This window comes from Antedon bifida, chromosome 4, assembly GCF_963402885.1.
Source record: "Antedon bifida chromosome 4, ecAntBifi1.1, whole genome shotgun sequence".
Classification (NCBI taxonomy): domain Eukaryota; kingdom Metazoa; phylum Echinodermata; class Crinoidea; order Comatulida; family Antedonidae; genus Antedon; species Antedon bifida.
The window spans coordinates 406,054-428,928 of record NC_136229.1 but is presented as its reverse complement, the minus strand read 5'-3'; the positions used below and the strand labels follow the sequence as shown (position 1 = coordinate 428,928).

Genomic DNA, 22,875 nt, shown 5'->3' with positions numbered 1-22,875 from the left:
TGACAGAAGAATAGAAATAAGAATATAAATCTCCGATAGTGATGGTTAGGATTTACTTTGCTTCTTTTCTTCACAAAACAATCATATATTTTAATCCATCAGAATATAAATGTACTGGTAATGTTACGGCCAAATTCACATTTATTACCATCACATGATTCGTAAAGTTAATGTTTATGTGAATCAAAAGTCATCTGTTGCGAAACATAATAGTTATTTACTGGTAAGTCGCCAATATGCCAAATACAATCAATCATCTCTAATTTAAAGTTTACAGTCAGTTAAGTTTTCAAATTTTTTTGTTTTTTTTCATAACTCATCACAACACTTTAAAAAAAATCTGAAGGAAAAAAATTATTCAAAATTAACGATACAGCAAAATGGTGAGGCCAACCAAATGTCATTTCTTTTACCTGAAGGACAAATGAATATTTAATCTCTGCAAGCAAGGCCTCTTAAACCTGTTTTATTTCTTTTTTTCAGATTAAGATAATACAGTGAGTATTATTGTTGCAAATAGATATTGAAAATCATCATTTTTATGGCGAAACAAAATAAGACATGTTGACAAAATAAAACATTGCATGTGAGATAACAAGACTACATTGACATTTAATAAGTTTTCCTTCCAAAATATATTTCCTCAATTTAATATGAATTTACGAGTCTGCAAAAAATTGAAGCAACAGAAAAAGCAACAATCAACGTCCGATAATTTATAAAATTCAATTGAGTAGATTTAAATTGAAAATGGTTTTGATAGAAAACAATTTAGACTTGAAACATTCATTAGCTATTTTTTTACAGTAAAAATCAATAAATCTTCATTTCAAATTTAATGAACATCTAGTTACATTAATGCCTTTTCCCATTTAATTGGAATAACAATGAAGAAGAAAAATAACAAAACACGGAAGATGTTCTCTTCTTGAATTAGAAGAGTTAATGTGTTAATTTCATCTGGTTTTACAAAAGGTATGACAAAGATTTCTTTTTGTAGCAACAACAAAAATTACTAGCGAACTTACACTTAACAGAACGTCAGGTAAGTAGTTAAGAAACTTGTCAGGTTTTGAAACGTTCTGTAAGTTTGCTTATAATTGTTTGGTTTTTACAAAAAGAAATCTTTGTTATAGAGTTAATGTGGTTAACTAGGTTCCTGGGTTCACATCCTTTTAGAAGTCAGGTTTTTTTTCAGGAAATATTTTCACTCACAAATCAGCATTTTGAGTATACCATGTGTTTGTTATGTAAGAGTCTAGAGGAGCTATAGCTTGGTGGTATAATGCTTGGTTACCAGGAATCTGGGTTCATATCCTGTCAGATGTCACAAATTTTTCTCTTGATAACAAAAATATTTTCATTCGCAAATACAAGAGGACTTTAATTGTTTATGTACAGAATTCTGTGTCATGTGTTTGTGATATAAATATATATATACTATAGAGGAGTTGTAGCTTGGTAAAGATGCTAGGTTACCAGGAATCTGGGTTAAGATCCTGTCGGGTGTCAGGATTTTCTCTCTTTACAAAAAAAAATTCCATTTGCAAAGACTTCCATAAGACTTTGTTTGTTTAGAAAATTGTGTGTTCATGAAAAAAAAAATCTCATTTTGTTTTTAAGATGATGATGATACAGTAAAACAAATTTGAATTCATAGAGCCTTAATTAAGGACAATGTATTTTATAATCAGCGTTTTTTAGGATTTGGCAAATTTGATTAATATCCAACAAGCTTAAGTCAGTTGATTAATATTTTTTTTACTCCAAAAATAAGATGGAATATGGATATATTGATTTATTAGGACATAAAGATTATTGTTATTATGACTTGATCTATAACTAAGTCTAGCTTGAGTTTTAATTGCTTAGTTAAGTATACTTATGACAAATGCAGCATTGTAGACATGCCTTAGTACTATCACAACATTCACAGTTCTTATATCTAATATCGCATATATGGCTGACAACATTATTATAACACAACAGCTGATTCAGGGCTGCAGAAATTGGGAACAGAATTTTGGCTGCACAATCAAGGTAACAATATCTGTAAATGACAGATGTTTCCTAGCATTTTCAGCAGACTGGCACAGATCATCATGGGGAGGGGGAGGGGTGTTGTTGTTTTTTGTTTTTTGTTTTTTTGCTTCTCAAATTTCCCTGTGTCAGTAGTTAGTCATACACAAGAAAATGTTGCACAGGCCTATGAGATGTATGCACTACATCTCTCATATTGATTGGACATACATAATTGATTAAATTAACCTAAAAGGCCTACCAGTTAAGTACCACCATTGTTAACCTACTCAAATAAAAAAAATGAACTTAAATCTACTGCTGTGGTGAATCTGTTGTATAAAAAAGAATGTTTTGTAAATTAATAATTAACCTGAGAGCTAAGTCTGGGCCTTGTTTATGAGACAGTACTTATACTGTTCTGTGGAGTACAAATCCTGTATCTGTAGTATTTAGTCAGAGGATCAGAAAAGGTTGATCACAAAAATGCATGTTACTCATGGTTACAAAGGATCTCAAGGTCATTGGGTTTTACTTAATTCTTATCCAAACGTATTCAATTTATTTATCTATATCTTGGCTAAAACTACGTACTGATTCATGCTACATCATAATAAGAGTAAGAATAAGAGTATTACTATTGCTATTATACTTACTTTTTTTTATCTCATCTCGTGCGCATACAAGAAAGTGTTGGTTGTCTGGACAATATTTGGCGCGTGTGGCTGTTCAACTTTCACAAAGGGAAGGCTAGCTAGCAGCATTCAATGTGTAGTAGTCCTCCTATCCTTGAGTTTGTACGTGTGCAGCATCCGACGTTAATGGTATAACATAAATCAACTTACTTATGACTGTAAGAGATCCACTACTAGAGAACGACGTGGTTTGAGAAGTAAACCAAAATAATTTAATTCATAATAATATTATTCTGAAACCTGTGTCTCTTGCACTGTCTCACTTCAAATGGACGAGCCGACCCGACAGACCTTTTGATTGTTTACACCCACTCGGGAGATTCGATTATACAACAGGGTAGTTTCACTATATTTTAGTTTGAATTATGAGGTGTTAATAACATATTCCTTGCAATCAACTACCTGATATTGTTTAATTGTATATTTTGTAATAATTTGTAACTTTTAATCAATTCATTTACGGTAAATTACGTGAGGTGCCTTCGTTGTGATTTAACCCCAGTTAATGGTGAGTGTTAATGGACGAATCCAAACTTATAAAATAAACAAACTTTTAGCTGCCGAATCTCTGTTAATTATTAATCATTTTGATGGTCATTATAAAAATAAACAATTTAAAAGACGTTAGTGAGGGGTATTTGACAGCCAAATTAAATTTCTAACTTGAAATCTTTAACTAAACAAGGAATGAAAAACATAATATTATATATTGTTTGTAGTTAACTACGAAAGTTCCCAGAAATACGACAATTAACATCAGATGATAGTGATAGTATCTATATGAAGGGCGGCCGGATTCATGAGCAGATATAGATCAGTCTGTCATATTTTGTTTTAATACCGATGACGCGAGATTATATTTGATAGGATAGATAGGCCTAATAGTAATACCAAATATTATTTTTCTTTCTACAATAAGTACAAACTTACGTAATTGTAAGAAAGACTGTTATATAAGTCCTTGATTGTAAAGACTGTTTAGACTGATAATTGTATTCTCAAATCAATAGCGTTGGATTTATATTTCCTCACCGATCATCTACACTATTGAAATACGGAAATTATACCGTTTAAAATAAAGTACGTTAAGAAGGTTATTTAAAGTCTAATACCGCACTTTACGACAATACGACGTATACAGCTTTAATGCGTATTGGGTAACATTAAAGATGTATTGTCCCTTGAAACACAAAAAAATGAAGGTCAAAATATTCTAAATTTAAATTGGCCATATCAAGGTAATATTAAAGTTATTCACTTTAAGTCGAAAATTCGAGCCAAAAACAACAAGTATACGTAATTAACAGGTAAATTAGTTTGATTACATTTCGTCTGGAAAATCGTCGCGAGCGAAAGTAAACAAAGATTTCAAACCATGAGTACACATTATGCATATGCTAATTAGGATTGTTTACAACTCGTCACGGTTGAGAAGGTATTTTCACACAGATCGTGAGGAAGTTTTATGATTATGCATACAGAGTAGCCAAACAAACGCGTTTCATTATGGGATATGTTTTGATCGAAAACTTTGACTGGAAGTCAAAGTTATTTTTTTAACAAAAAAACGTCTGTATTTCAGTTAAATGATTTTTTTTTTCGACAAATTTTTGGTGATAGTTAATAACTATTATGATACTTCAAAATGACCCACCTTTTTTGAAATCTTTTATTTTTTATTTTTTTGGAATTAGAAAGGGACAATACATCTTTAAGTAATTATGTTGTAATAAATGGGCATTTTTTAAATGAAGTAAAAATAGCCAAAAGATTCATAGAATAGCGTTATAGAGAAAGAGAGTAATCTGTGAGCTATAATTCAAATCGGTTTAACCTTCCGATTGAAACAATAGACAATAGGCCCTACAACAAAAATACCATAGTTTTAATTGAGTAATTGATAATAATGTATCATTATGTAACATGTATTTCATTTTTAACTTATCAATTTTAAGAGATCTTAAATTGCGACAAAAAAAACAGAGATGCTTTAAAACACGAATCATCCATTAATTTCACTATCGAACACGCGGGTCAAATGCTTCTGGTAACCATGGCAATACTGAATCATGTCGTGAACACATTATTGCAATGTCATTAACTAAATTCACAGCGTTGGCATGGAAACATATCAAAATCGAAACTACGTAGAATTCAGGAAATTCTGTTATAAATTTATTTAGACTTATACAAAGTATTTTAATGGCAAATACGATGGAATTGTACGTCAGTGTTTTTAAGAAGAGTTGTATCATCATTTCGGGAGGCGATTAAAATGACAGCAGTTTATGGAACCGAACATCTTTAGTGTCATTGCCTTCTAATCACAGACACTGGGTCCAAATCATTACACTGACTCACGACGACACAAAACAAAACAGTAACAGAACGATGTTTTTGTTTTCTTTATGCATTATTTTTTAAGTATGGCCTATCTTTCCTTTTTTTTGTAGAACACACAGCGGTTTAGCCACGGGTAATTTTTTTTTATGTTTATTATCATACCACTATAATATCAATAAATAGAAAAATAATTTGCTTTGGTGGTATTTCGAAATATCCATATAATAAGCATACAACACAACCAGAATCGACAACTTTTTGGGACAAAAATGAATATCAAAGATCGTACAACAAGTTTAAAATCAATTGTCGTTGTATATAATTAAACTGTCATACAAAGACTATTATCAAACATCATAGGCCTACACACAAAATACAGATACAAAATAATAAGCTTAACATTTATTTAAAATTAAGACAAATTTAAGAGGAAAAAACACTAAATTAAAATTATATAGTAATACAAAAGATGACTATGAACCCTAAAACCGATTACATTATTTTTCTTTAAACAGCAATACATAGCGATGATGATAAAAATAATAAAATGCTGACATTCGTAGCAGCAGCAGCCGCAGATGTCCTAGCATGACGAACACACACATTGATTCATTTCAACACGTTTGTAAAATATCGTACAATAATTATCGTAAGATAAATATTGCATATAATAAATATTGCATAATATATTGTCGTGTGCATGTGAATACATTTTAAGCTTCTTTGTTCCTACGCAACGTAGACTCAACGCAAATGTTGACCAATCACGTCACGACGCGACAATTCGGATGCTCCACCGCTTGTGATTGGTCAATTACTTGCGGCGCGCTTTTGTCCTTGTGCTGCGTCCAAAGTGGGAGCGCGCTGCAGTCGTGTGCATGTGAATGCATCTTAAGCCATAATTGTTTTGGCGGCAATGCGGATCAGGTGCTTGCAGATAATTAATCAATAATATGTAATATAATGGTAATTCGTCATCATATAGACAGAGTAATTGAGTCGGTTTGTCCGATAGGTCATGTTTAAATGGACGACCATGCCAAATTTTATTCCGGAGAGAAAATTAATGAAGTCTCAGCTCTTAAAAGGAAGTTTTCAATCAGTTATTCTGTGATTCCAAAAACATATTCTTTCACGTGACTAGTAAAGACAATCATTGGCGCCTTCGTCTAAGGGTATAATTTTTCAATCACCTTTTTACAGAAAGCAGTACTAACTTAATCCACATCATTGATTACAAATATATCATTTAGCACATTCAACGAATATCACCATCGTTATCATCATCATAATGTATTTTATGACAGGTTGACATAATCAGAAGCAGTATATCTAATCTGTTATTAAATGCAATCTCTTTTATTTTGTGTAGTTTATACCGTCGTTAGATGACGTTCATCGTTGTTTTAGCTTCATATATATTTTTCTAATTCTCATCCTCCTCATGTCATTATAAATAAATAAATAAATAAATAAATATTGAAGGCCAGCTTCGTAGTCTCGTCCCCGTCGTCGTATTTTCGTCGTTGTCGTAATCATCTTTAATCTCATCGCTTGCGTCGTGTTTCCCTCATCCTTGTCATCATCGGTATTCAAACATCACTCCTCATCACCCCACCATCTCCACCACCACCACAACAACCACCACCATATCCATCACAACCACAACAAACACAATAAAAACAACCACCATCACAACCATAATCACCACTACCACAACCATCACCACAATATCACCACCACCACCATAACCATCATTACCACCACCACCACTACCATCACCACCACAACCACTACCATCACCACAACCACAACCGTCCATCTTTCCACGTGTCATCCTCTCCCAGCACATCATCGTCTCTCGTCGTATTTTGCCGCTGTTTTTATCTTTCTATCATCGCCATTAATTTATCGCCTCGTTCTATATACATTGTTATGATCATCACCATTACCTACCATTATAATAATTGTAGTCACTGATCATGTGGATATTAACCCCCAGGATCAGCTGTACAGCGCGTCGACAATACGTCATCAAACGCACCTCAACACAATTTATGTCAATTAATTCTTGGAATTCTCATTTCAAAAGTAATTGAAGATGGGCTTCTCTTGTATTGCGTTCGACGCGACATCCGCAAACAAAGAGTACGCGCTAATAGTCATTGTGTGACGCGTAAAGTATCAATGACATTTTACTCATTATTGTCACTTAACTGCCGCTTGAATTGTTCCCCTGTAGGTTGGTGAGATGTTTCAGCTTGATCGGTATATGCTGCTCATTAGTGTATGTTGAAAACAAAATGTATATAAACCCTGTGATATTATTAATGTGCCGACAGCAGAAATCTAGAAATAAAAACATAAGCCTATCGCGCTCTTGCAAATTGTGTCTTCTGTTTGAAGAGTCACGGCGCATCATTACGACCAGTATTTTCAAGTTCGATAAAAAGGAATATTTTGAAATAAATTTCAGTCGGTGGTGGCCAACGGACAGACGATGTATAAAGCTTGGTTACCGACGTAACGCAAACACGAAATCGCGCAACTTGGTTCCCACTAGAACGTAACGCAAAGACGTAATCGCGCAACTTGGTTCCCACTAGAACGTAACGCAAAGACGTAATCGCGAAAGTTGGTTCCCACTAGGACGTAACTCAAAGACGTAAAGCTTGGTTCCCACTAGAACGTAACGCAAGGACGTAAACGCAACGCAAGCGTTTTAACCAATGACAAGCGAAGTTATAGACAGTTAGCAATCACAAGCGAATAAGCCATCGCTTGTGATTGGTCAATTCACTTGCGTTGCGTTACGTCCTTGCGTTGCGTCGCTAGTGGGAACCACGCTTTAGCACGCAACTTGGTTTCCATTTGGACGTAACGCAAATCACGTACGTTTTGCGTTACGTCCTTACGTTGCGTTTCTAGTAGGAACCAAGCATTACGCTACTACGTCATATCCGCGAAGATGACATAGTAGGAAGTGATTCTTGGACGACCTTTCACACATTTTTCTAAATTTTATTCGTAACGAAAATGTATCGAATTAGAATACTTTCATTTTAGAAAAATTATTTAAGCAAAACGAACACGATAAGTGTAGATAATTTAATTTTGCCGCTGATGACTTTGAGGGCGCTCTTAGATCTTGTGAGATAGAACACCCTATGCATATTATTTATTATAAAAATGAAGATTAGTTTGTGTTCGTAGTTTTTTTTGTGTGGATAAAACTTGTCTGCAGTGGCACTGTGGTCACATGCTTGATTACCAATCTCAGGATCCTTGGTTCGAATCCTGTTCAGGATTTTTCGGACAATACAGCGCCATTAAACATCATATGACTTAGTTTAGAAAGTAATGTAATTACTTGTGCTGGGAAAAACAACCATGGTCTGTGGAGTTAGAGTGAAAATATACATACTGTATGTACAAATTTATTTTCCATTCTGTAATGCATTGTACAATAATTATACAAAAATATTTCATAACAATGCAACCATCAACAAAATCTTTCTAATTTACTTTTTCATGATTTTAATTTGTGTATTGCAGGAACTACTTCTTACTTACACCACTGGCAACATATGGAAACTGACAGGCAAGTTGTGTAAGTCTTGGGTTTATCATTAACCACATGGAATTCTTTACCTATCTATTTTAAATGAACATACAACTCGACACAAAACCAATGAGAGAAGGCAAGTAATACTCTTTGCCTCCTTATTTTCCATAATCATCATAGACCATTTGGAAGTTAAAATTTTCGTTGTTCAATGTTTGTAATTTTTAATAGCAAACACTCAAAGCTTTGACTTCCAATCTGAAAAAGATCCGTTTCTTCCGGAACCTTTAACAAATTTTCCAGCACCCTCTATAGACTCTTGATGAATGATTCCTTTACCTATGGAAATAGTTAAAAATTGTTTACATCAATTTTAGAAACAAAACTTGTTTAGAAACAACATTTTTTATTTTTGCTTCTCTGCTTACTTGAATCTTACCATTATTATGTTCAAACTGCATAGCTCCCTCTAGTGTCTGCATATCATACGTCGCATACATGCAAGACCGTCGATCAGCGAGCATACACTCTTGAGGAAATGATGCAATCTCATTGGCTAATTCAACAGCTGTTTTTAAAGCTATAAAAAATTAATGCACATCATAACCTGGGTTAATTTGTACTTAAGCATGTACTTAATGTAGACTTAATGGAAGCCATTCATGTTTGGTTGGGTTCAATGACCCAAAGACTTAAATCTGAAAAATGTTTGTTTTTTTTATTAATATTAGTTAAATAGAGGGCTCTTAAATAATTGTACTGTACCACCCTCGTGAAATATTGTTGAAATAAATAAATAAAAGTTGTCACACTTACAAGAACCCTAAACCCTTTTGGCCAGAGCTATTACATACTCTATCTTATTTATCTATGCTATCATAATAATACCATTGCATAGACAAACCATGGGCAATTTAATCTAGGTAATTATGTCAACTATATTACTAATGAACCCGGGTATGAGACTTCAAATATCAAATTCCACCGTTTTTGTAAAATAAGGGTGATGATAAATATAGGCGACTTAAAAGATATTAGAATTTATTGAATTTTGGATTGAATGATATTTTTAATATCCTGCCGTGTCAAAGTTGTTTACATAGCCTCCATTTGTGTGATGTATGCGGTTACAATAATAATAAATAATTTGATAGATGGAAAAAGAATAACAATTAATCAAATGAAAATATTATATAATACTAATTTAGTATGTATATAAACCTGCTGCATTCATAGTGTAATAAGAGGAATAAGGGTTCCACAATTTATAGATGTTTTAAAGTAACTGGTAATCTGTACTAACGGTTGGCTGTTGAAATATTGTATAGTACTAAGTAGTATGGTTCTCAGCTTTGCTATTATATAATAATAATAATATCCTGGATTTATACAAGCAATGCGGCGAGAGTTGGATTCGAATCTCGATCTCACGATCAGTAGTCGAACGTCCAACACACTGTGCCACACGCTCTTGTATTCTGATATTCATTGTAATTTAGATTTTAAGAAAATACATAAAAAGTTGGATAGAGACATTTTCAATTCCCTGTCTTCATAACCTACTTACCATTGCCCTTTGACACTTACCATTGCCCTTTGACACTTACCATTTCCCTTTGACACAACTCTATTAACTAGACCAATAGCAAGAGCTTCATCAGCCTTCACAGCTCTGCCCGTTAGTATCAGGTCCAACGCCCTGGAAAGGCCTATGATGTGTGGAAGGCGTACTGTGCCACCGTCAATCAATGGAACACCTACAAATTAAAATTTTTAAACTTATGTTGTGAAAATATTGCTTATATATTATCTTATTTTGATTCAAGGATTTTTATTAAAGAGATTTCAGTGGTAGATCCAAGATTTTGAAATAGGGCAGCGCATACAAATTATAAATAAAAGAAGTGCTTTCCTATATTTTGCATTACTAATTTCAAAATGTAGGGGGTGCCTTGGCCCCACCTTGGGTTCACCTAGGGATGACTAGCAGCTAGCAATAGCAATTTACAAAATCTTACCAAACCTTCTACAGAAGACTCCAAGTGTGACATCATCTTCAGCTACTCTTAAGTCACACATCAGTGCTAACTCCAACCCACCAGCGACTGCATACCCACTAATAGCAGCAATGATAGGCTTCTTAAAGACTGTCTTGGATGGACCCTACAGAGTAAAAGATTATACAGTATTAAGATTTGATCAGCCTACGGAGACACAGTATCAAACTCTAGCCTACCCACTACCGTAGCCAGGATTCTTAATTTTTCCAAAAATGGAGCAAAATTAGGCATATTTACCATCACTGCATTACTTCGGCTAGTCTCTAGTTGGTAAAGGCACTGAAAAGGAGGGTTTCTTAAACTCTTAAAACCTCCTCGTGCCCATCCTCCCTGGCCCTTGGCTACAGGCATTATTACAGTACTGAATTTTTAATGGAAGTAATAGCTGCACATTAATGATTGTAACATTTTTTTAATGTAAATAAAATAAAATCCTAAATAAAACTATAAATTTATGAAAATAATTGATAGATACCATTGGTGCATATGGGATTGATGATTTTTGGCTAGTTGTGTCATATGATGCTAATTCCTTGAGGTCATAACCAGCACAAAAGTTACCCTCTGAAAAAGAAAATGCAACCATTGAAATGTGATTCTTCTCACAACCACCCACCTCCCAAACTATAATAGAATTTTATCTTTTGTATTATATATAAATAAATTGTGATTTACAGTATACATTCTGAGTGATAAATTCCTAAGTGTATTAAAGTTTGTTAACATTGGCCTATTAACCATATTTTATCATTGGCCTATAGCGTTTGTGCAATGTGATGTATTGTTCTTATAGTTTTATTGTCTTATGCCATTTTAAGTGAACCAATATAATTTCTTGAATCTTGTACCTTTTCCATAAAACACTGCAACAGAAAGTTCATCATTTGATTCAAATTGTTTAAAAGCATCAATTAGTTGTCGGCCTGTTTCTACATTTACAGCATTCTGTTGTGAAGGTCTGTTGATTGCTATCATAAATACTTTTCCATCTCTTTTTGTTTCAACTATAAAAAATAATACATTTTTTGATTTTTCATATTTATAAAATTTGTAATTCGTATTATTAATATTAATTATGTCATATGCATGAAAAAAAAAAATGTCTGTATTATTAAGGTACTGGTATTGTGTTTGGAAATTCATATCTGGTTTATCTAAAACGTGTAAGGCCTGGCATTGGTTGGAACTCATCATATTTTAGGCCTAGGTTTTAGGCCCTAGGCCTACTTGATTGATGAGTGAGTGAGGCAGGCCTCATCATTTATTTGTGTGTGAAGTAGGCTGGCTAGCCTAGCTAGCCTAGAGAGTAGGTAGGCCTAGGACCTATATTGTGCTATCTAGTATAATGCACAGTTCACCTAATGTTGATGCCATTCTCTTTGTCCTATAGTTCATAAAAGAATACAATTTTGGAAACAGCTTGTGAAATCTCAGGTATATTATGTAGTTGTTTTTTGATAACAGAGAACTATCACTTATGCCATCCTCGTACGTATATAATTAATTTCGTACGGAAAATACATTTATTGATTATATCATTAGGTAGAGTATCATTCTTATAATTAATTATCAGTAATATATATAATTTTTTAAATGTTAGGAATATATTTTAAAATAACTATAAATAGATACATAATTTCACAAACACGAGATGTTCTTTTCTGCCTGAAACCTAGGCCCTAGTAGGCCTCCTTCTCCTCTGCTCTCACTTCGTTCGTTTCGCTACCTGATCCATGCAGGCCTAGGCCTAGGCTAGACTGGATATTAAGATTGCAAGCCAAAAAGGTAGATTTAGAAGCATATTTTATTGATTACCCATCATAAGTGTCACCCTTAACAGATAGTTAAGCTATGTTTGTAGGTCATAGCTTATTTTAGACAATATTTTAGCCTCCAAAAAGGGCAGATTAGGGCCTAGCTAGCTAGGCTAGGCCTAGCGTTAGGCTAGCCTAGGCCTAGGTAGGCTAGCATCTCTCTACTCTAGCTAGTAGCCTAGGTAGGGTTAGGGCTACTAGGCCTATAGCCTAGGCCTACTACTAATAGAGCTAGCCTAGTCTAGCTAGGCCTAGTAGGCTACTACTAGGCCTAGTACTACTAGCTAGGCTAGGCCCACCTGGTTAGGCCCTACTATGGAACTGGTAGGCTAGCTAGCTAGGCCTACTTACTAGCTAATAAGTAGCTAGGCCTAGGCTAGCCTAACTAGCTAGCTCTATGTATTCTAGTTAGGGCCTAGGCCTAGACTAGTTTATTAGTTAGGCCTTAGTTTAGGCTGATTATGCCTGCCTAGGCCTAGCTAGTTAAATAAATAGGCATATAACCAGGCTCAGTCTAAACACTCTAGGCCTATCTATATGAGACCTGTGCTATTAATTATAGGACTAGGACTAGGGCCTTGCTAGCTAGCCAGCAGAATGGTATAGAGAGGCATAGGCCTAGCTAGGGATAGGCTGGGGGTCATAGACAGCCTATCTATATAAAATATTAGTGTGTAAGTTGATTTCATTGCTAATGGCAAGGTATTAGGCCTGTTTATTTTCAGGTTGAAAGCAATGGATAAAGAGAGATTCAATTCTACAACAAAAGAGACAAAAGTCAAACTCAAACTGATAATTAACAATGTTTCCAGTTAATTAATGTTAATTTTTTGATAGATTGTAGTGACCCTAACTACCTTACTGTTTGTGTATGGCTGTAATATTATATTAAATGTCATCACAATTAGTAAGGTTGTGAGGCTTCACAATTTCAAACAACTCTTCTTGTGTCTCTTCTTCATGTGGATGGATTAAAAAGTACTGTGAGTATTGTACAGAAGAACAAACTCTTTATATGAATATATCATCATCAATCGCAATATCAAATATGATCAGTGTAGTCAAAATTTGATAACTTAGCATGCATCTTATAATATCTACATCATCAATAATTAATATTAATACTCTACATCACATTGTTGGATATGATCAGTGTACTGTAGTCATAATTTGATAACTGAGCACGCATCTTTTAATATCTACATCATCAATAATTAATATTAATACTCTACATCACATTGTTGAATATGATCAGTGTAGTCATAATTTGATAACTGAGCACACATCTTTTAATATCTACCTTATCAATAACTATTAATAATATCCTATATCACAATGTTGGATATGATCAGTGTAGTCATAATTTTATAACTGCACACCCATCTTTCAATATCTATTTCATCAATAATTATTATTAATAATCTATATCACATTGTTGGATATGATCAGTGTAGTCATAATTTGATAACTGAGCACGCATCTTTAAATATCTACCTCATCAATAATTAATATTAATAATCTATATCACACTGTTGGATATGATCAGTGTAGTCATAATTTTATAACTGAGCACGCATCTTTAAATATCTAAATCATCAATAATTAATATTGATAATCTATATCACATTGTTCGATATGATCAGTGTAGTCATAATTTGATAACTGAGCATGCATCTTTTAATATCTACCTCATCAATAATTAATATTAATAATCTATATCACATTGTTGGATATGATCAGTGTAGTCATAATTTTGATAACTGAGCACGCATCTTTGAATATCTACCTCATCAACAATTAATATTAATAATCTATATCACATTGATGAATATGATCAGTGTAGTCATAATTTGATAACTGAGCACGCATCTTTAAATATCTACCTCATCAATAATTATTATTAATATCATATATCACATTGTTAGATGTGATCAGTGTAGTCAGAATTTGATAACTGAGCATGCATCTTTTAATATCTACCTCATCAATAATTATTATTAATATCTTATATCACATTGTTCGATATGATCAGTGTAGTTATAATTTGATAACTGAGCACGCATCTTTTAATATCTACCTCATCAATAATTATTATTAATAATCTATATCACATTGTTGGATATGATCAGTGTAGTCATAATTTGATAACTGAGCACGCATCTTTTAATATCTACCTTATCAATAACTATTAATAATATCCTATATCACAATGTTGGATATGATCAGTGTAGTCATAATTTTATAACTGAGCACCCATTTTTCAATATCTATTTCATCAATAATTATTATTAATAATCTATATCACATTGTTGGATATGATCAGTGTAGTCATAATTTGATAACTGAGCAAAAATCTTTTAATATAGATACATCATTATTAATTAATATTAATAATCTCTATCATACTGTTGGATATGATCTGTTTAGTTTTTTAATATCTACCTTATCAATAACTATTAATAATATCCTATATCACAATGTTGGATATGATCAGTGTAGTCATAATTTTATGACTGAGCACCCATCTTTCAATATCTACCTCATCATTAATTAATATTAATAATCTATATCACACTGTTGGATATGATCTGTTTAGTTTTTTAATATATACCTTATCAATAATTATTATTAATAATTTATATCACATTGTTCGATATGATCAGTGTAGTCATAATTTGATAACTGAGCACGCATCTTTTAATATCTACCTCATCAATAATTAATATTAATATCATATATCACATTGTTGGATATGATCAGTGTAGTCATAATTTGATAACTGAGCATGCATCTTTTAATATCTACCTTATCAACAACTATTAATAATATCCTATATCACAATGTTGGATATGATCAGTGTAGTCATAATTTTATAACTGAGCACCCATCTTTCAATATCTATTTAATCAATAAATATTATTAATAATCTATAACACATTGTTGGATATGATCAGTGTAGTCATAATTTGATAATTGAGCAAAAATCGTTTAATATAGATACATCATCATTAATTAATATTAATAATCTCTATCATACTGTTGGATATGATCTGTTTAGTTTTTTAATATCTACCTTATCAATAACTATTAATAATATCCTATATCACAATGTTGGATATGATCAGTGTAGTCATAGTTTGATAACTGAGCATACATATTTTAATATCTACCTCATCAATAATTAATATTAATAATCTATATCACATTGTTCAATATGATCAGTGTAGTCAGAATTTGATAACTGAGCATGCATCTTTTAATATCTACCTTATCAATGACTATTAATAATATCCTATATCACAATGTTGGATATGATCAGTGTAGTCATAGTTTTATAACTGAGCACGCATATTCTAATATCTACCTCAACAATAATTAATATTAATTGTCTATATACCAATATCGAATATATGATCAGTGTAGGCCTAGTCATTTGATAACTGAGCATGCATCATTTTATATCTGCTTCAAATATTAATATTGTCTTAATATAATAAGTGGTTTGAAGGATGTTTGCAGATGGCCTTTTTTGCATTGTAAAGTTTACACTTTAAAATCTGTCAATTTATCCAAAAAGGTCAAACTTTGACCTATTTTAATAAAATCATTTCATAAGTTGTCTTCTTTTATATATTTAGTAGTGATAATCAATATTAAGTGGTTTGGACGATGTTTGTGGGGTGTTTTTATAAAGTTTGCATTAAAGTTTATGCAATTTACATGGTAAAATATGTCAATTTATCAAAAATTTACATTTTTTATCCCAAAAAAGTCAAACCTAGAGCTATTTTAATAAAATGATTTCATAAATTGTCTTCTTTTATAGTTTTAGTAGTGGTATAATCAATATTAAGTGGTTTGGATGATGTTTGTGGGGTGTTTTTTTAAAGTTTGCATTAAGTTTACGCAGTTTAAATGGTAAAATCTGTAAATAAATTTTAAATTTTATCCAAAATTGACATTTTTCACCTTAAAAAGTCAAACTTAGAGCTATTTCAATAAATTGATTTCAAAAATTGTCCTCTTTTACAGTTCTAGTAGTGATATAATCAATATTAAGTTGTTTGAATGATGTGTTGTGTTGTGTTTTTTTAAAGTTTGCACAGTTTACATGGTAAAATCTGTCAATTTATCCAAAATTTACATTTTCACTCCAAAAAAGTCAAACCTAGAGCTATTTCAATAAAATTATTTCATAAATTGTCTTCTTTTATAGTTCTAGTAGTGGTATAATCAGTATTCAATTGTTTGAATGATGTTTGTGGGGTATTTTTTAAAGTTTGCATTACGTTTGCGCAGTTTACATGGTAAAATCTGTCTATTTATCCAAAATTGACATTTTTCAATCATTAAGTTTATGCAGTTTACATGGTAAAATCTGTAAATTTATCCAAAATTGACATTTTTCACCCTAAAAAATCAAACCTAGAGCTATTTCAATAAAATTATTTCATAAATTGTCCTCTTTTATAGTTCTAGCAGTGGTATAATCAATATTAAGTGGTTTGGATGATGTTTGTGGGGTGTTTTTTTTAAAGTTTGCACAGTTTACATGGTAAAATCTGTAAATTTATCCAAAATTGACATTTTTCACCCTAAAAAATCAAACCTAGAGCTATTTCAATAAAATTATTCCATAAATTGTCCTCTTTTATAGTTCTTGTAGTGGTATAATCAATATTAAGTTGTTTGGATGATGTTTGTGGGTGTTTTTTTAAAGTTTGCATTAAGTTTACGCAGTTTAAATGGTAAAATCTGTAAATTTATCCAAAATTGACATTTTTCACCCTAAAAAGTCAAACTTAGAGCTATTTCAATAAATTGATTTCAAAAATTGTCTTCTTTTACAGTTCTAGTAGTGATATAATCAATATTAAGTGGTTTGAATGATGTTTGTGGGGTGTTTTTTTTAAGTTTGCATTAAGTTTATGCAGTTTACATGGTAAAATCTGTAAATTTATCCAAAATTGACATTTTAAAACACAAACTAGGTCAGAAGCTTGTAAAAAGTGAAAGAAGTCATTATATTTTAATATTGTTTGGTCTACCCATAGTTATAGGTAATAAAGATGCCTATCATAGTCAAATGGCAATAACTGATTAGCCGAGACCAATGACATTTAAAACAACTCCTACTTAAAATTCCCTACTTATACAGTACAGCAGCTTTTTGATTGGCTGCAAGTTTAGTTTTCTGTTCGTTCATCAGAAATGGTACAACTAATTATTAATCAACAAGATTACTGAGTTCTTTAGTATTTCTGACACATTTCCTTTTTAATTGAATTATTAATTTAATGGAAATTCGTCATAGGCCTATTATAGCAACATATCATTTCTGGAAGAGTATTATTACGGTCTGTATAGATCGATGTTAAAACACACGTCCTCATTTATCACATTATTCATCCACTGCACATTTATTCTGTTCTGAACTGGGACCCTCAATAGAAGCCAAAGCATGTCTCATGATGGCCCCTACAATACATATGAAACATAAAATGATATGGAATATTTTTATTTTTACAGCACACGTTCATCATAAACGATGCGTTCTTAAAAGTATAAATTTAAACAGCAAACGGATACAAATCAATAGGGTGATTAGGAACAAAAGAATAACACATTTTCAAAACCCATCGACTTGATCTCTCGTATACAGTAAATTTAACAAAATCACACTGATCATATCCAACATTAAGTATTATTAATTATTATTGATTAGGTAGATATTAAAATATGCGTTATATCAAATTATGAATACACAGATCATATCCAACAATGTGATATAGATTATTAATAATAATTATTGATGAGGTAGATATTGAAAGATGCGTGCTCAGTTATCAAATTATGACTACACTGATCATATCGAACAATGTGATATAGATTATTAATAATAATTATTGATGAGGTAGATATTAAAAGATGCGTGCTCAGTTATCAAATTCTGACTACACTGATCATATCCAACAATGTGATATAGAGTATTAATAATAATTATTGATGAGGTACATATTAAAAGATGCGTGCTCAGTTATCAAATTCTGACTACACTGATCATATCGAACAATATGATATAGATTATTAATAATAATTATTGATGAGGTAGATATTAAAAGATGCGTGCTCAGTTATCAAATTCTGACTACACTGATCATATCCAACAATGTGATATAGATTATTAATAATAATTATTGATGAGGTAGATATTAAAAGATGCGTGCTTAGTTATCAAATTCTGACTACACTGATCATATCGAACAATGTGATATAGATTATTAACATTAATTATTGATGAGGTAGATATTAAAAGATGCGTGCTCAGTTATCAAATTCTGACTACACTGATCATATCCAACAATGTGATATAGATTATTAATATTATTATTGATGAGGTAGATATTAAAAGATGCGTGCTCAGTTATCAAATTCTGACTACACTGATCATATCGAACAATGTGATATAGATTATTAACATTAATTATTGATGAGGTAGATATTAAAAGATGCGTGCTCAGTTATCAAATTCTGACTACACTGATCATATCCAACAATGTGATATAGATTATTAATATTATTATTGATGAGGTAGATATTAAAAGATGCGTGCTCAGTTATCAAATTATGACTACACTGATCATATCGAACAATGTGATATAGATTATCAATAATAATTATTGATGAGGTAGATATTAAAAGATGCGTGCTCAGTTATCAAATTCTGACTACACTGATCATATCGAACAATGTGATATAGATTATAATTAATAATTATTGATGAGGTAGATATTAAAAGATGCGTGCTCAGTTATCAAATTCTGACTACACTGATCATATCGAACAATGTGATATAGATTATTAATAATAATTATTGATGAGGTACATATTAAAAGATGCGTGCTCAGTTATCAAATTCTGACTACACTGATCATATCGAACAATGTGATATAGATTATTAAAAATAATTATTGATGAGGTAGATATTAAAAGATGCGTGCTCAGTTATCAAATTATGACTACACTGATCATATCCAACAATGTAATATAGATTATTAATAATAATTATTGATGAGGTAGATATTAAAAGATGCGTGCTCAGTTATCAAATTCTGACTACACTGATATCCAACAATGTGATATAGATTATTAATAATAATTATTAATGAGGTAGATATTAAAAGATGCGTGCTCAGTTATCAAATTCTGAATACACTGATCATATCGAACAATGAGATATAGATTATTAATAATAATTATTGATGAGGTAGATATTAAAAGATGCGTGCTCAGTTATCAAATTCTGACTACACTGATCATATCGAACAATGTGATATAGATTATTAATAATAATTATTGATGAGGTAGATATTAAAAGATGCGTGCTCAGTTATCAAATTATGACTACACTGATCATATCCAACAATGTAATATAGATTATTAATAATAATTATTGATGAGGTAGATATTAAAAGATGCGTGCTCAGTTATCAAATTCTGACTACACTGATCATATCCAACAATGTGATATAGAGTATTAATAATAATTATTGATGAGGTAGATATTAAAAGATGCGTGCTCAGTTATCAAATTCTGACTACACTGATCATATCGAACAATGTGATATAGATTATTAATAATAATTATTGATGAGGTAGATATTAAAAGATGCGTGCTCAGTTATTAAATTCTGACTACACTGATCATATCGAACAATGTGATATAGATTATTAATAATAATTATTGATGATGTAGATATTAAAAGATGCGTGCTCAGTTATCAAATTCTGACTACACTGATCATATCGACCAATGAGATATAGATTATTAATAATAATTATTGATGATGTAGATATTAAAAGATGCGTGCTCAGTTATCAAATTCTGACTACACTGATCATATCGAACAATGTGATATAGATTATTAATAATAATTATTGATGATGTAGATATTAAAAGATGCGTGCTCAGTTATCAAATTCTGACTACACTGATCATATCGAACAATGTGATATAGATTATTAATAATAATTATTGATGAGGTAGATATTAAAAGATGCGTGCTCAGTTATCAAATTCTGACTACACTGATCATATCGAACAATGTGATATAGATTATTAATAATAATTATTGATGAGGTAGATATTAAAAGATGCGTGCTCAGTTATCAAATTATGACTACACTGATCATATCCAACAATGTGATATAGATTATTAATAATAATTATTGATGAGGTAGATATTAAAAGATGCGTGCTCAGTTATCAAATTCTGACTACACTGATCATATCCAACAATGTGATATATGATATCAATGCTAATTATTGATGAGGTAGATATTAAAAGATGCGTGCTCAGTTATCAAATTCTGACTACACTGATCATATCCAACAATGTGATATAGATTATTAATAATAATTATTGATGAGGTAGATATTAAAAGACGCGTGCTCAGTTATCAAATTCTGACTACACTGATCATATCGAACAATGTGATATAGATTAATAATAATAATTATTGATGATGTAGATATTAAAAGATGCGTGCTCAGTTATCAAATTCTGACTACACTGATCATATCGAACAATGTGATATAGATTATTAATAATAATTATTGATGAGGTAGATATTAAAAGATGCGTGCTCAGTTATCAAATTCTGACTACACTGATCATATCGAACAATGTGATATAGATTATTAATAATAATTATTGATGAGGTAGATATTAAAAGATGCGTGCTCAGTTATTAAATTCTGACTACACTGATCATATCGAACAATGTGATATAGATTATTAATAATAATTATTGATGATGTAGATATTAAAAGATGCGTGCTCAGTTATCAAATTCTGACTACACTGATCATATCGACCAATGAGATATAGATTATTAATAATAATTATTGATGATGTAGATATTAAAAGATGCGTGCTCAGTTATCAAATTCTGACTACACTGATCATATCGAACAATGTGATATAGATTATTAATAATAATTATTGATGATGTAGATATTAAAAGATGCGTGCTCAGTTATCAAATTCTGACTACACTGATCATATCGAACAATGTGATATAGATTATTAATAATAATTATTGATGAGGTAGATATTAAAAGATGCGTGCTCAGTTATCAAATTCTGACTACACTGATCATATCGAACAATGTGATATAGATTATTAATAATAATTATTGATGAGGTAGATATTAAAAGATGCGTGCTCAGTTATCAAATTATGACTACACTGATCATATCCAACAATGTGATATAGATTATTAATAATAATTATTGATGAGGTAGATATTAAAAGATGCGTGCTCAGTTATCAAATTATGACTACACTGATCATATCCAACAATGTGATATATGATATCAATGCTAATTATTGATGAGGTAGATATTAAAAGATGCGTGCTCAGTTATCAAATTCTGACTACACTGATCATATCCAACAATGTGATATAGATTATTAATAATAATTATTGATGAGGTAGATATTAAAAGACGCGTGCTCAGTTATCAAATTCTGACTACACTGATCATATCGAACAATGTGATATAGATTAATAATAATAATTATTGATGATGTAGATATTAAAAGATGCGTGCTCAGTTATCAAATTCTGACTACACTGATCATATCGAACAATGTGATATAGATTATTAATAATAATTATTGATGAGGTAGATATTAAAAGATGCGTGCTCAGTTATCAAATTCTGACTACACTGATCATATCGAACAATGTGATATAGATTATTAATAATATTTATTGATGAGGTAGATATTAAAAGATGCGTGCTCAGTTATCAAATTCTGACTACACTGATCATATCGAACAATGAGATATAGATTATTAATAATAATTATTGATGAGGTAGATATTAAAAGATGCGTGCTCAGTTATCAAATTCTGACTACACTGATCATATCCAACAATGTGATATATGATATCAATGCTAATTATTGATGAGGTAGATATTAAAAGATGCGTGCTCAGTTATCAAATTGTAACTACACTGATCATAATACTGTACACATAGTCCTATGCAATTAGACATTGATTTAGTAGTACTACATATCATTTGTTATATTAAGAATGTTGTTTCAGTGTTATTAAAATACTTATCGAATTTTTTTTAAAATAAAAATATTAGTTTTGGTACCTATAAATTTATATATTATAATAACATGCTAGATGTTATAATAATGTGATCTTTATTACAACTAAGAAACAATTATATACGTGGATGATACACACTGATAGCTCTCAGTTATCAAAAAACGACTACACAATATAGCTCGAAATCTTGAATTTTGAAAGCTGTGCAACATCTTTTTATTTATTCTTTGCATGCTTGACTGATTCA

At 31.2% G+C, this 22,875-nt stretch overlaps 2 protein-coding genes across 3 annotated transcripts in view; both read right to left on the bottom strand.

Annotated features, from left to right (window-relative positions):
* The window catches only part of LOC144839421 (potassium voltage-gated channel subfamily KQT member 1-like), a 91,947-nt gene extending 88,984 nt beyond the window's left edge, over nt 1–2,963 (bottom strand). For both annotated transcript variants that reach the window (XM_078694767.1, XM_078694768.1), the window contains exon 1: nt 2,676–2,963. The gene's annotated coding sequence lies outside the window, so the exon portion shown is untranslated. The remainder of the gene's footprint in view (nt 1–2,675) is intronic.
* Nucleotides 2,964–8,460: 5,497 nt separating this feature from the next.
* On the bottom strand, nt 8,461–22,848 carry LOC144839430 (short-chain-enoyl-CoA hydratase-like). Its single transcript, XM_078694780.1, has 8 exons — nt 22,817–22,848; nt 12,041–12,113; nt 11,531–11,686; nt 11,158–11,246; nt 10,641–10,785; nt 10,230–10,379; nt 9,062–9,202; nt 8,461–8,961 (listed from the first exon to the last, which is right to left on the bottom strand). The coding sequence occupies exons 1-8, from the start codon at nt 22,838–22,840 to the stop codon at nt 8,861–8,863; spliced, it is 879 nt and encodes a 292-aa protein (XP_078550906.1). The 5' UTR covers nt 22,841–22,848; the 3' UTR covers nt 8,461–8,860.
* Between the last annotated feature and the right edge of the window lie 27 nt (nt 22,849–22,875).

What these genes read in the sequence shown, in the direction of transcription:
- LOC144839430 (XM_078694780.1), bottom strand. Translation starts at nt 22,840, where the DNA reads ATGTTGCACAGCTTTCAAAATTCA. An exon ending in TGCAGTGTTTTATGGAAAAG is followed by an intron (nt 11,247 to 11,530) that starts GTACAAGATTCA and finishes TTTCTTTTTCAG; the next exon opens with AGGGTAACTTTTGTGCTGGT. An exon ending in GCAGTTTGAACATAATAATG is followed by an intron (nt 8,962 to 9,061) that starts GTAAGATTCAAG and finishes CTATTTCCATAG; the next exon opens with GTAAAGGAATCATTCATCAA.